The sequence below is a fragment of the Ranitomeya variabilis genome, chromosome 5, assembly GCF_051348905.1.
Source record: "Ranitomeya variabilis isolate aRanVar5 chromosome 5, aRanVar5.hap1, whole genome shotgun sequence".
Taxonomy (NCBI): Eukaryota; Metazoa; Chordata; class Amphibia; order Anura; family Dendrobatidae; genus Ranitomeya; species Ranitomeya variabilis.
In genome coordinates this window covers 2,598,746-2,614,545 of record NC_135236.1, presented here as the reverse complement: position 1 = coordinate 2,614,545, position 15,800 = coordinate 2,598,746, and the positions used below count along the sequence as shown (strand labels likewise).

Genomic DNA, 15,800 nt, shown 5'->3' with positions numbered 1-15,800 from the left:
CTCCGTATATTCTCCTCTACGTCTCACCTCCGTATATTCTCCTCTACGTCTCACCTCCGTATATTCCCCTCTACGCCTCACCTCCGTATATTCTCTACGCCTCACCTCCGTATATTCTCCTCTACGCCTCACCTCCGTATATTCCCCTCTACGCCTCACCTCCGTATATTCCCATCTACGCCTCACCTCCGTATATTCCCCTCTACGCCTCACCTCCGTATATTCCCCTCTACGCCTCACCTCCGTATATTCCCATCTACGCCTCACCTCCGTATATTCTCCACTACGCCTCACCTCCGTATATTCCCCTCTACGCCTCACCTCCGTATATTCCCCTCTACGCCTCACCTCCGTATATTCCCCTCTACGCCTCACCTCCGTATATTCTCCTCTACGCCTCACCTCCGTATATTCTCTACGCCTCATCTCCGTATATTCTCTACGCCTCACCTCCGTATATTCTCCTCTACGCCTCACCTCCGTATATTCCCCTCTATGCCTCACCTCCGTATATTCTCCTCTACGCCTCACCTCCGTATATTCTCCTCTACGCCTCACCTCCGTATATTCTCTACGCCTCATCTCCGTATATTCTCTACGCCTCATCTCCGTATATTCTCCTCTACGCCTCACCTCCGTATATTCTCTACGCCTCACCTCCGTATATTCCCCTCTACGCCTCACCTCCGTATATTCCCCTCTACGCCTCACCTCCGTATATTCTCCTCTATGCCTCACCTCCGTATATTCCCCTCTAAGCCTCACCTCCGTATATTCTCTTCTACGCCTCATCTCCGTATATTCTCCTCTACGCCTCACCTCCGTATATTCTCCTCTACGCCTCACCTCCGTATATTCTCCTCTACGCCTCACCTCCGTATATTCTCCTCTATGCCTCACCTCCGTATATTCTCTACGCCTCATCTCCGTATATTCTCTACTCCTCACCTCCGTATATTCTCTACGCCTCATCTCCGTATATTCTCCTCTACGCCTCACCTCCGTATATTCTCTACGCCTCACCTCCGTATATTCCCCTCTACGCCTCACCTCCGTATATTCTCCTCTATGCCTCACCTCCGTATATTCTCCTCTACGCCTCACCTCCGTATATTCCCTTCTACGCCTCACCTCCGTATATTCTCCTCTACGCCTCACCTCCGTATATTCTCTACGCCTCACCTCCGTATATTCTCCTCTACGTCTCACCTCCGTATATTCTCCTCTACGTCTCACCTCCGTATATTCCCCTCTACGCCTCACCTCCGTATATTCTCTACGCCTCACCTCCGTATATTCTCCTCTACGCCTCACCTCCGTATATTCCCATCTACGCCTCACCTCCGTATATTCTCCTCTACGCCTCACCTCCGTATATTCTCCACTACGCCTCACCTCCGTATATTCCCCTCTACGCCTCACCTCCGTATATTCCCCTCTACGCCTCACCTCCGTATATTCTCCTCTACGCCTCACCTCCGTATATTCTCCTCTACACCTCACCTCCGTATATTCTCCTCTACGCCTCACCTCCGTATATTCTCCTCTACGCCTCACCTCCGTATATTCCCCTCTACGCCTCACCTCCGTATATTCCCCTCTACGCCTCACCTCCGTATATTCTCCTCTACGCCTCACCTCCGTTTATTCCCTTCTACGCCTCACCTCCGTATATTCTCCTCTACGCCTCACTTCCGTATATTCCCCTCTACACCTCACCTCCGTATATTCCCCTCTACGCCTCACCTCCGTATATTCTCCTCTACGCCTCACCTCCGTTTATTCCCTTCTACGCCTCACCTCCGTTTATTCCCTTCTACGCCTCACTTCCGTATATTCCCCTCTACACCTCACCTCCGTATATTCCCCTCTACGCCTCACCTCCGTATATTCCCCTCTACGCCTCACCTCCGTTTATTCCCTTCTACGCCTCACTTCCGTATATTCCCTTCTACGCCTCACCTCTGTATATTCTCCTCTACGCCTCACCTCCGTTTATTCCCTTCTACGCCTCACCTCCGTATATTCCCTTCTACGCCTCACCTCCGTATATTCTCCTCTACGCCTCACCTCCGTATATTCCCCTCTACGCCTCACCTCCGTTTATTCCCTTCTACGCCTCACTTCCGTATATTCCCCTCTACGCCTCACCTCCGTATATTCCCCTCTACGCCTCACCTCCGTATATTCCCCTCTACACCTCACCTCCGTATATTCCCCTCTACGCCTCACCTCCGTATATTCTCCTCTACGCCTCACCTCCGTATATTCCCCTCTACGCCTCACCTCTGTATATTCCCCTCTACGCCTCACCTCCGTATATTCCTCTCTACGCCTCACCTCCGTATATTCCCCTCTACGCCTCACCTCCGTATATTTTCCTCTACGCCTCACCTCCGTATATTCCCCTCTACGCCTCATCTCCGTATATTCTCCTCTACGCCTCATCTCCGTATATTCCTCTCTACGCCTCACCTCCGTATATTCCCCTCTACGCCTCACCTCCGTATATTCCTCTCTACGCCTCACCTCCGTATATTCTCCTCTCCGCCTCACCTCCGTATATTCTCCTCTACGCCTCACCTCCATTCCCCTCTACGCCTCACCTCCGTATATTCTCCTCTACGCCTCACCTCCGTATATTCCTCTCTACGCCTCACCTCCGTATATTCTCCTCTCCGCCTCACCTCCGTATATTCTCCTCTACGCCTCACCTCCATTCCCCTCTACGCCTCACCTCCGTATATTCTCCTCTACGCCTCACCTCCGTATATTCTCCTCTACGCCTCACCTCCGTATATTCTCCTCTACGCCTCACCTCCGTTTATTCCCTTCTACGCCTCACTTCCGTATATTCCCCTCTACGCCTCACCTCCGTATATTCCCCTCTACGCCTCACCTCCGTATATTCCCCTCTACGCCTCACCTCCGTATATTCCCCTCTACGCCTCACCTCCGTATATTCCCCTCTACGCCTCACCTCCGTATATTCTCCTCTACGCCTCACCTCCGTATATTCCCCTCTACTCCTCACCTCCGTATATTCTCCTCTACGCCTCACCTCCGTATATTCCCCTCTACGCCTCACCTCCGTATATTCTCCTCTACGCCTCACCTCCGTATATTCCCCTCTACGCCTCACCTCCGTATATTCCCCTCTACGCCTCACCTCCGTATATTCTCCTCTACGCCTCACCTCCGTATATTCTCTTCTACGCCTCACCTCCGTATATTCTCCTCTACGCCTCACCTCCGTATATTCCCCTCTACGCCTCACCTCCGTATATTCCCCTCTACGCCTCACCTCCGTATATTCTCCTCTACGCCTCACCTCCGTATATTCTCCTCTACGCCTCACCTCCGTATATTCCCCTCTACGCCTCACCTCCGTATATTCTCCTCTACGCCTCACCTCCGTATATTCTCCTCTACGCCTCACCTCCGTATATTCCCCTCTACGCCTCACCTCCGTATATTCTCCTCTACGCCTCACCTCCGTATATTCTCCTCTACGCCTCACCTCCGTATATTCCCCTCTATGCCTCACCTCCGTATATTCCCCTCTACGCCTCACCTCCGTATATTCTCCTCTACGCCTCACCTCCGTATATTCTCCTCTACGCCTCACCTCCGTATATTCTCCTCTACGCCTCACCTCCGTATATTCTCCTCTACGCCTCACCTCCGTATATTCCCCTCTACGCCTCACCTCCGTATATTCTCCTCTACGCCTCACCTCCGTATATTCCCCTCTATGCCTCACCTCCGTATATTCCCCTCTACGCCTCACCTCCGTATATTCCCCTCTACGCCTCACCTCCGTATATTCCCCTCTACGCCTCACCTCCGTATATTCCCCTCTACGCCTCACCTCCGTATATTCCCCTCTACGCCTCACCTCCGTATATTCTCCTCTACGCCTCATCTCCGTATATTCTCCTCTACGCCTCACCTCCGTATATTCCTCTCTACGCCTCACCTCCGTATATTCCCCTCTATGCCTCACCTCCGTATATTCTCTACGCCTCACCTCCGTATATTCTCCTCTACGCCTCACCTCCGTATATTCTCCTCTACGCCTCACCTCCGTATATTCTCCTCTACGCCTCACCTCCGTATATTCTCCTCTATGCCTCACCTCCGTATATTCTCTACGCCTCACCTCCGTATATTCCCCTCTACGCCTCACCTCCGTATATTCTCCTCTACGCCTCACCTCCGTATATTCCCCTCTATGCCTCACCTCCGTATATTCTCTACGCCTCACCTCCGTATATTCCCCTCTACGCCTCACCTCCGTATATTCTCCTCTACGCCTCACCTCCGTATATTCTCCTCTACGCCTCACCTCCGTATATTCCCCTCTACGCCTCACCTCCGTATATTCTCCTCTACGCCTCACCTCCGTATATTCTCCTCTACGCCTCACCTCCGTATATTCCCCTCTATGCCTCACCTCCGTATATTCCCCTCTACACCTCACCTCCGTATATTCTCTACGCCTCACCTCCGTATATTCTCCTCTACGCCTCACCTCCGTATATTCTCCTCTACGCCTCACCTCCGTATATTCTCCTCTAGGCCTCACCTCCGTATATTCCCCTCTACGCCTCACCTCCGTATATTCTCCTCTACGCCTCACCTCCGTATATTCTCCTCTACGCCTCACCTCTGTATATTCTCCTCTACGCCTCACCTCCGTATATTCTCCTCTACGCCTCACCTCCGTATATTCCCCTCTGCGCCTCAACTCCGTATATTCTCCTCTACGCCTCACCTCCGTATATTCCCCTCTACGCCTCACCTCCGTATATTCCATTCTACGTCTCACCTCCGTATATTCTCCTCTACGCCTCACCTCGGTATATTCCCCTCTTCACCTCACCTCCGTATATTCTCCTCTACGCCTCACCTCCGTATATTCTCCTCTACGCCTCACCTCCGTATATTCCCCTCTACGCCTCACCTCCGTATATTCTCCTCTACGCCTCACCTCCGTATATTCCCCTCTACGCCTCACCTCCGTATATTCTCCTCTACGCCTCACCTCCGTATATTCCCCTCTACGCCTCACCTCCGTATATTCTCCTCTACGCCTCACCTCCGTATATTCCCCTCTACGCCTCACCTCCGTATATTCCCCTCTACGCCTCACCTCCGTATATTCCCCTCTACGCCTCACCTCCGTATATTCCCCTCTACGCCTCACCTCCGTATATTCCCCTCTATGCCTCACCTCCGTATATTCTCCTCTACGCCTCATCTCCGTATATTCTCCTCTACGCCTCACCTCCGTATATTCCTCTCTACGCCTCACCTCCGTATATTCTCCTCTATGCCTCACCTCCGTATATTCCCCTCTACGCCTCACCTCCGTATATTCCCCTCTACGCCTCACCTCCGTATATTCCCCTCTACGCCTCACCTCCGTATATTCTCCTCTACGCCTCACCTCCGTATATTCTCCTCTACGCCTCACCTCCGTATATTCTCCTCTACGCCTCACCTCCGTATATTCCCCTCTACGCCTCACCTCCGTATATTCCCCTCTACGCCTCACCTCCGTATATTCCCCTCTACGCCTCACCTCCGTATATTCTCCTCTACGCCTCACCTCCGTATATTCTCCTCTACGCCTCACCTCCGTATATTCTCCTCTACGCCTCACCTCCGTTTATTCCCTTCTACGCCTCACCTCCGTATATTCCCCTCTACGCCTCACCTCCGTATATTCCCCTCTACGCCTCACCTCCGTATATTCCCCTCTACGCCTCACCTCCGTATATTCTCTACGCCTCACCTCCGTATATTCCCCTCTACGCCTCACCTCCGTATATTCTCTACGCCTCATCTCCGTATATTCCCCTCTACGCCTCACCTCCGTATATTCCCCTCTACGCCTCACCTCCGTTTATTCCCTTCTACGCCTCACCTCCGTATATTCTCCTCTACGCCTCACCTCCGTATATTCTCCTCTACGCCTCACCTCCGTATATTCCCCTCTACGCCTCACCTCCGTATATTCCCCTCTACGCCTCACCTCCGTATATTGTCCTCTACGCCTCACCTCCGTATGTTCCCGTCTACGCCTCACCTCCGTATATTCCCCTCTACGCCTCACCTCCGTATATTCTCCTCTACGCCTCACCTCCGTATATTCTCCTCTACGCCTCACCTCGGTATATTCCCCTCTTCACCTCACCTCCGTATATTCTCCTCTACGCCTCACCTCCGTATATTCCCCTCTACGCCTCACCTCCGTATATTCTCCACTACGCCTCACCTCCGTATATTCTCCTCTACGCCTCACCTCCGTATATTCTCCACTACGCCTCACCTCCGTATATTCGCCTCTACGCCTCACCTCCGTATATTCTCCTCTATGCCTCACCTCCGTATATTCTCCTCTACGCCTCACCTCCGTATATTCCCCTCTACGCCTCACCTCCGTATATTCCCCTCTACGCCTCACCTCTGTATATTCCCCTCTACGCCTCACCTCCGTATATTCTCCTCTACGCCTCACCTCCGTATATTCTCCTCTACGCCTCACCTCCGTATATTCCCCTCTACGCCTCACCTCCGTATATTCACCTCTACGCCTCACCTCCGTATATTCTCTACGCCTCACCTCCGTATATTCCCCTCTACGCCTCACCTCCGTATATTCTCCTCTACGCCTCACCTCCGTATATTCCCCTCTACGCCTCACCTCCGTATATTCACCTCTACGCCTCACCTCCGTATATTCACCTCTACGCCTCACCTCCGTATATTCTCTACGCCTCACCTCCGTATATTCCCCTCTACGCCTCACCTCCGTATATTCCCCTCTACGCCTCACCTCCGTATATTCGCCTCTACGCCTCACCTCCGTATATTCCCCTCTACGCCTCACCTCCGTATATTCTCCTCTACGCCTCATCTCGGTATATTCTCCTCTACGCCTCACCTCCGTATATTCTCCTCTACGCCTCACCTCCGTATATTCGCCTCTACGCCTCACCTCCGTATATTCTCCTCTACGCCTCACCTCCGTATATTCTCCTCTACGCCTCACCTCCGTATATTCCCCTCTACGCCTCACCTCCGTATATTCTCCTCTACGCCTCATCTCCGTATATTCTCCTCTACGCCTCACCTCCGTATATTCCTCTCTACGCCTCACCTCCGTATATTCCCCTCTATGCCTCACCTCCGTATATTCTCTACGCCTCACCTCCGTATATTCCCCTCTACGCCTCACCTCCGTATATTCCCCTCTACGCCTCACCTCCGTATATTCTCCTCTACGCCTCACCTCCGTATATTCTCCTCTACGCCTCACCTCCGTATATTCTCCTCTACGCCTCACCTCCGTATATTCTCCTCTATGCCTCACCTCCGTATATTCTCTACGCCTCACCTCCGTATATTCCCCTCTACGCCTCACCTCCGTATATTCTCCTCTACGCCTCACCTCCGTATATTCCCCTCTATGCCTCACCTCCGTATATTCTCTACGCCTCACCTCCGTATATTCCCCTCTACGCCTCACCTCCGTATATTCTCCTCTACGCCTCACCTCCGTATATTCTCCTCTACGCCTCACCTCCGTATATTCCCCTCTACGCCTCACCTCCGTATATTCTCCTCTACGCCTCACCTCCGTATATTCTCCTCTACGCCTCACCTCCGTATATTCCCCTCTATGCCTCACCTCCGTATATTCCCCTCTACACCTCACCTCCGTATATTCTCTACGCCTCACCTCCGTATATTCTCCTCTACGCCTCACCTCCGTATATTCTCCTCTACGCCTCACCTCCGTATATTCTCCTCTAGGCCTCACCTCCGTATATTCCCCTCTACGCCTCACCTCCGTATATTCTCCTCTACGCCTCACCTCCGTATATTCTCCTCTACGCCTCACCTCTGTATATTCTCCTCTACGCCTCACCTCCGTATATTCTCCTCTACGCCTCACCTCCGTATATTCCCCTCTGCGCCTCAACTCCGTATATTCTCCTCTACGCCTCACCTCCGTATATTCCCCTCTACGCCTCACCTCCGTATATTCCATTCTACGTCTCACCTCCGTATATTCTCCTCTACGCCTCACCTCGGTATATTCCCCTCTTCACCTCACCTCCGTATATTCTCCTCTACGCCTCACCTCCGTATATTCTCCTCTACGCCTCACCTCCGTATATTCCCCTCTACGCCTCACCTCCGTATATTCTCCTCTACGCCTCACCTCCGTATATTCCCCTCTACGCCTCACCTCCGTATATTCTCCTCTACGCCTCACCTCCGTATATTCCCCTCTACGCCTCACCTCCGTATATTCTCCTCTACGCCTCACCTCCGTATATTCCCCTCTACGCCTCACCTCCGTATATTCCCCTCTACGCCTCACCTCCGTATATTCCCCTCTACGCCTCACCTCCGTATATTCCCCTCTACGCCTCACCTCCGTATATTCCCCTCTACGCCTCACCTCCGTATATTCTCCTCTACGCCTCACCTCCGTATATTCCCCTCTACGCCTCACCTCCGTATATTCCCCTCTACGCCTCACCTCCGTATATTCTCCTCTACGCCTCACCTCCGTATATTCTCCTCTACGCCTCACCTCCGTATATTCTCCTCTACGCCTCACCTCCGTTTATTCCCTTCTACGCCTCACCTCCGTATATTCCCCTCTACGCCTCACCTCCGTATATTCCCCTCTACGCCTCACCTCCGTATATTCCCCTCTACGCCTCACCTCCGTATATTCTCTACGCCTCACCTCCGTATATTCCCCTCTACGCCTCACCTCCGTATATTCTCTACGCCTCATCTCCGTATATTCCCCTCTACGCCTCACCTCCGTATATTCCCCTCTACGCCTCACCTCCGTTTATTCCCTTCTACGCCTCACCTCCGTATATTCTCCTCTACGCCTCACCTCCGTATATTCTCCTCTACGCCTCACCTCCGTATATTCCCCTCTACGCCTCACCTCCGTATATTCCCCTCTACGCCTCACCTCCGTATATTGTCCTCTACGCCTCACCTCCGTATGTTCCCGTCTACGCCTCACCTCCGTATATTCCCCTCTACGCCTCACCTCCGTATATTCTCCTCTACGCCTCACCTCCGTATATTCTCCTCTACGCCTCACCTCGGTATATTCCCCTCTTCACCTCACCTCCGTATATTCTCCTCTACGCCTCACCTCCGTATATTCCCCTCTACGCCTCACCTCCGTATATTCTCCTCTACGCCTCACCTCCGTATATTCCCATCTACGCCTCACCTCCGTATATTCTCCACTACGCCTCACCTCCGTATATTCTCCTCTACGCCTCACCTCCGTATATTCTCCACTACGCCTCACCTCCGTATATTCGCCTCTACGCCTCACCTCCGTATATTCTCCTCTATGCCTCACCTCCGTATATTCTCCTCTACGCCTCACCTCCGTATATTCCCCTCTACGCCTCACCTCCGTATATTCCCCTCTACGCCTCACCTCTGTATATTCCCCTCTACGCCTCACCTCCGTATATTCTCCTCTACGCCTCACCTCCGTATATTCTCCTCTACGCCTCACCTCCGTATATTCCCCTCTACGCCTCACCTCCGTATATTCACCTCTACGCCTCACCTCCGTATATTCTCTACGCCTCACCTCCGTATATTCTCCTCTACGCCTCACCTCCGTATATTCCCCTCTACGCCTCACCTCCGTATATTCTCCTCTACGCCTCACCTCCGTATATTCCCCTCTACGCCTCACCTCCGTATATTCTCCTCTAGGCCTCACCTCCGTATATTCCCCTCTACGCCTCACCTCCGTATATTCACCTCTACGCCTCACCTCCGTATATTCTCTACGCCTCACCTCCGTATATTCCCCTCTACGCCTCACCTCCGTATATTCTCCTCTACGCCTCACCTCCGTATATTCCCCTCTACGCCTCACCTCCGTATATTCACCTCTACGCCTCACCTCCGTATATTCACCTCTACGCCTCACCTCCGTATATTCTCTACGCCTCACCTCCGTATATTCCCCTCTACGCCTCACCTCCGTATATTCCCCTCTACGCCTCACCTCCGTATATTCTCCTCTACGCCTCACCTCCGTATATTCTCCTCTACGCCTCACCTCCGTATATTCTCCTCTACGCCTCACCTCCGTATATTCCCCTCTACGCCTCACCTCCGTATATTCTCCTCTACGCCTCACCTCCGTATATTCCCCTCTACGCCTCACCTCCGTATATTCCCCTCTACGCCTCACCTCCGTATATTCCCCTCTACGCCTCACGTTATATGTCCTATCAGTCATGCTGCTTCTTGCAGTTCTTGGATTGTCCACCAGAGGGCGTTACACTATTCGTGTTCCATAATACTGCAGTGTACTGATGTCTTTTCATGCTGAGAACGTGTACTCTTCCTAAGGGTTGTTTATTTTTCTGCTTCTTAGTTGCCCTCCAGGAACTTATCTGCTCCAACCCTGTGTGAGGACGTGCGAGCCTTGAGAACTTTCCCCAACATGGTGACTCCTCCCGGACCCCTTGGTGACAGTGACTCCTACCAGACCCCAGTGTTCCACCGACTTCACAGTAATACCGGTACCTCCCAGACCCCACCACGATACAGATGTGTTCTGCACCCCACAATGATTCCAGCATCTTCCAGACCCCACCACGATGGAGATGTGTTCTGCACGCACCCCACAATGATTCCAGCATCTTCCAGACCCCACCACGATGGAGATGTCTTTTGCACCCCACAAGAATACCAGCAACTTCCAGACCCCACCACGATGGAAATGTCTTCTGCACCCCACAAGAATACCAGCAACTTCCGGACCCCACCACGATGGAGATGTCTTCTGCACCCCACAATAATACCAGCATCTTCCGGACCCCACCACGATGGAGATGTCTTCTGCACCCCACAATGATTCCAGCATCTTCCGGACCCCACCACGATGGAGATGTGTTCTGCACGCACCCCACAATGATTCCAGCATCTTCCAGACCCCACCACGATGGAGATGTGTTCTGCACCCCACAATGATTCCAGCATCTTCCAGACCCCACCACGATGGAGATGTGTTCTGCACGCACCCCACAATGATTCCAGCATCTTCCAGACCCCACCACGATGGAGATGTGTTCTGCACCCCACAATGATTCCAGCATCTTCCAGACCCCACCACGATGGAGATGTCTTCTGCACCCCACAAGAATACCAGCAACTTCCGGACCCCACCACGATGGAAATGTCTTCTGCACCCCACAAGAATACCAGCAACTTCCGGACCCCACCAAGATGGAGATGTCTTCTGCACCCCACAGTAATACCAGCATCTTCCAGACCCCACCACGATGGAGATGTCTTCTGCACCCCACAATAATACAAGCATCTTCCAGACCCCACCACGATGCCTTCTGGACCCCACCACAATGCTAGTCTTTTCTGGATCCCACAATGATACCAGCATCTTCCAGACCCCACCACGATGCCGATGTCTTCTGCACACACAATGATACCGGCATCTTCCGGACCCACCACAATGCTAGTCTTTTCTGGATCCCACAATGATGCAAGCTTCTTCCGGACCCCACCATGATGCCGATGTCTTCTGGATGCCACAATTGTGGGGAAATGGGTTGTTGACGGGCGCCCAAGTCTGCTAGCCGAAACCGCATGGACAGGGATCATCCCGTCTAACGCCCACTCTCCCATTAAACGTGGGCATAACGTTACTCAGATAACACAGGGTTAGGGTAAAACAGTGCGGCAATAGATTATTGAACCACAACACACAATAGCAAACAGAACAGTCCCAGCAATTACCCCCAAGATGGTGCACATTACAGGGTCCCACCCTTCCGCTGACTCACTGGGATAATGGTAGGTGTTACGTCAGAGCTCCCAGGGTCGCTTATTCCACCTGTGAAACACACAGAGAAGAGATATCGACAAGCATAGGGAGATGACCGAGAACAGTCCACACAAGATCCAAAGCCAGTTGACACCACCTGGCTTATCTGACTATCTCCATGGAACCAGGCGACCAGCGGGTCCCAAACCTGGCTTTCTCCAAAACATATCCATGGTTCAGAGATGGTCACTGGATCAGATCTGTGTCCTTGAAACCGGAGACTAAAACCCTCTAGGTTGTTTCCTATAGAATCATAGATCTGTGTCCCTCGTGATGGTGCCATGATGAATTGGCTGCAGTCCTGTCTCTCATTCGTTGGATGGTTTGCAGAATGTCGGGCTGGTAGCTATGAGTGATGAGATCTACTGAGTTGTTTATTTTTTAATACCCAAGGCATGTAAGCTACTTTTAGAATTACCCAGCGTCCTTCAGCCCTGTCACAGCCTTTCCCCATCTACCTTCGAAGTCAACAAATTGGTTATAGAATACAATACACAATTAGCATATCAGCACACAGTAAACAAAGATAAACACACACTATGTACAAGTCACTATTACAGACTTACACAGTATGTTAAATAGTATATTAGTTTGCAAGTCTGTCTTCTTGACACACCAGACCTAAACACTTAAATCCACAAGCTAAATACAGATAAAAAGTCAATTCTTCTTGGTTTTCAAAAACAGTCGTCTGGGTAATTATGATATACTCTGGTTTCATAGAATCATAGAATGGTAGAGTTTGTAAGGGATCTCCTGGGTCATCTGGTCCAACCCTCTGCTCAAAGCAGGATTCACTTAATCATCCCAGACAGATGTCTGTCCAGCCTCTGATTAAAGACTTCCATTGAAGGAGAACTCACCACCTCTCGTGGCTGCCTGTTCCACTCATTGATCACTCTCACTATCAAAAAGTTTTTTCTAATATCTAATCTGTGTCTCCCCACCCATTCAGTTTCATCCTATTACTTTTAATCTTTCCTTGTGCAAATGAGAATAAAGATGATCCTTCTACAATGTGACAGCCCTTGAGATATTTGTAGACAGCTATTAAGTCTCCTCTCAGTCTTTTTTGAGTCTGAAACCTCCCCTTTACTTGGAGCTATGGCAACTATTTTTATGCCTAGCTCGCTGTATGGCTCTTGTATACTAAATACACAATGATCAGGATGTGCCCCGCATCATGGGGATTCTTTTAAGCGTAAACACAGTAATTACATGACCCGCTTACGGAGAAATCCACTCATTGCACTCGTTGAATTTAGCTGCAAGCGGTTTCAGTGAGTTATAGATCAATCGATGGACATTCAGAATATATAATTCTTATATCTCTAGCCTGGATTGGTGCCACAAAAAAAAAAAAACTTTAATAGAATAAATAATCTCAGGCTTTCTGTACTAGTTTGAGTGAGTAGAGGGGGGTCGGAATGGCCCACAGCGTGTCTAAACTCGCAATACGGCATTTTTACATTATCATGACAATATGCTTTTTTTCATTTTTATTGCCCAGATGTAATACTTTGGATTTTTCCTTGTTAAAAACCATTCTGTTAGTTGCTGTCCACTGCTCCAGTTTATTTATATATTTTTGAATTTCTCTTCTCTAGTATTAGCTATCCCTCCTAGCTTTGTGTCATCAGAAAATTGAATCAGTGTACCCTCAATTCTTTCATCTAAATCATTTCTTCACAACTGTGATACAAGCATCTTCTGGACCCCACCATGATGCCAATGTCTTCTGCACCCCACAATGATACCAACATCTTCCGGAACCCACCACAATGCTAGTCTTTTCTGGATCCCACAATGATACCAGCATCTTCCAGACCCTGCCACGATGCCAATGTCTTCTGCACCCCACAATGATACAAGCATCTTCCGGACCCCACCACGATGCCTTCTGCACTCCACAATGATCCCAGCATCTTCCAGACCCCACCATGATGACAATGTCTCCTGCACCCCACAATGATACCAACATCTTCCGGAACCCACCACAATGCTAGTCTTTTCTGGATCCCACAATGATACCAGCATCTTCCAGACCCTGCCACGATGCCAATGTCTTCTGCAGCCCACAATGATACAAGCATCTTCCGGACCCCACCACGATGCCTTCTGCACTCCACAATGATCCCAGCATCTTCCAGACCCCACCATGATGACAATGTCTCCTGCACCCCACAATGATACCAGCATCTTCTGGACCTCGCCACGATGCCGATGTCTTCTGCACTTCACTCTGATACAGATATTTCTTGCATCTACACCTAAACCAAAACACCAGATATTATCGACATACAATCGACCTCAGAAACAGCATCTGCAAGAAGGGAACGTCGTGGAAATCGTGATGAATGCATTATTCATTTATGTCAGAGTTGGAAGGTCACAGATTCACCCGCTGTGATCTTTGTGTCAGACAGTTCTCTGCCGCCCCCCATCATCCGGACAATTACACGATTGGCTGAAGATAATGGAGGTGACTGCAGGCCGTTTTATACAGGCTGACTGGAGGCCTGGTAGGTAGTGTATGACTTTTGGGGTGCGGGTACATTTTATATTTCATCCAAATGATAAGCAGTGTTTAAAAAAAAAAATATGGACAAAAGATTTTTACAACACAATACAGTGTATACAGTTACAGAAAATAAAAGTGTTGACAGCTTACTATACCGATCAGATGTGATGTGTATTCTACTAGAACACACCATAATTCGGCTTGAACTTATTAGCACCTGAGTTACACTGACCCTTCTTTGATAACCTCACATACTCCAGGTTGTGGGATGTCTTTTGCCCTTCAGAATTTTAAGAAAATCCCAAGTTATGTGATAACTCCTCTCTGGATGGCCGCAGAAGTTATATCACAGCCATATTTTCCATCATGATTTTACCTTTCCCCAGAGACCAAACATGGCATGGCTTGTGTTAGTTGTTATCCAGCCACTATGGATTTGTAGCCAGGGATTGCGGATAAAAACTTGAATGTTCGTCACCAGTTTATCTGTCTCATCACTTTCGGATTTATTCAAACTCCCAATATTCACAATGTTCTTTTGGGAGACGCAAGTCTGCGCTGGCCATTGTAACTATAACCCCTGCAGGAAATCAGTGTCACTTGAATTCAAAATGCATTTTCTTGTGACTTCTGAGATTAATATTTATGATTGCTTATCCCAATTATGAGGGCAGCGGACAGCACCAGTGCAGTCCCTGACTGAAGACATCCCCAACGTACTCGATGGAGACGCTGCAGCCATGGGAGTTGGCAGGGCCACCATCAGGGCATTACTGCCCTGACTGGCGTGTGGGGTCTGATGAGCAGAGGGGGCCGCATCTGGCCCTGTCTCCTGGTCATTGGGCCCAGTGGCAGGATTCTGCTGATGCACAAACTGAACCTGCGTCCGAGATGCAGGTTCCATAAAACTCTATAGACGTCTGGGCATGCACAGCAATAGTTAAAAGCAGCCAGCCAATCGGAGGCTAGCAGCTGAAGTCAGCGCTCATGTCGCCAGCGTATGCCATCATCAATTGCCGGTGCGTGCGCGCTTCAACTGCGGAGAGAGAACTTCTCCGCAGGAGCGAGGCCAGGTAAGAAGGATTTAAACATTTGTATTGAAAGAAGCAGGATAGGAGACAGGGGGGCAAGGATCGAGACAGAAGGGGCAAGACATGGGGGGCATCACATGGTGGCATCATGGATACTCATGAGGGCAGGATAGGAGAACATATGGCTGGAGCCAGGAATGAGACACACGGGGGCCAGAATGGGGGATATTACCATAGGGGCTATTAATGGATATTACTGCAGTGATGCATTTATTTTATTTTTTGAGTATACGGTTTTAAATGGGAGGATGGGGCGGTC

General features: G+C 50.5%; 1 protein-coding gene across 5 annotated transcripts in view; it reads left to right on the top strand.

The window, feature by feature from the left end:
* The window catches only part of LOC143774131 (uncharacterized), a 267,928-nt gene extending 254,975 nt beyond the window's left edge, over positions 1–12,953 (top strand). For all 5 annotated transcript variants that reach the window (XR_013215477.1, XR_013215479.1, XR_013215476.1 and 2 more), the window contains one exon: positions 10,460–12,953. Coding sequence is in view for 1 of the 5 variants with exons in the window: in XM_077261443.1 (XP_077117558.1) it covers positions 10,460–10,942 (483 nt within the window). In the remaining 4 variants the exon portion in view is untranslated. The remainder of the gene's footprint in view (positions 1–10,459) is intronic.
* The last annotated feature ends 2,847 nt before the right edge of the window (positions 12,954–15,800 follow it).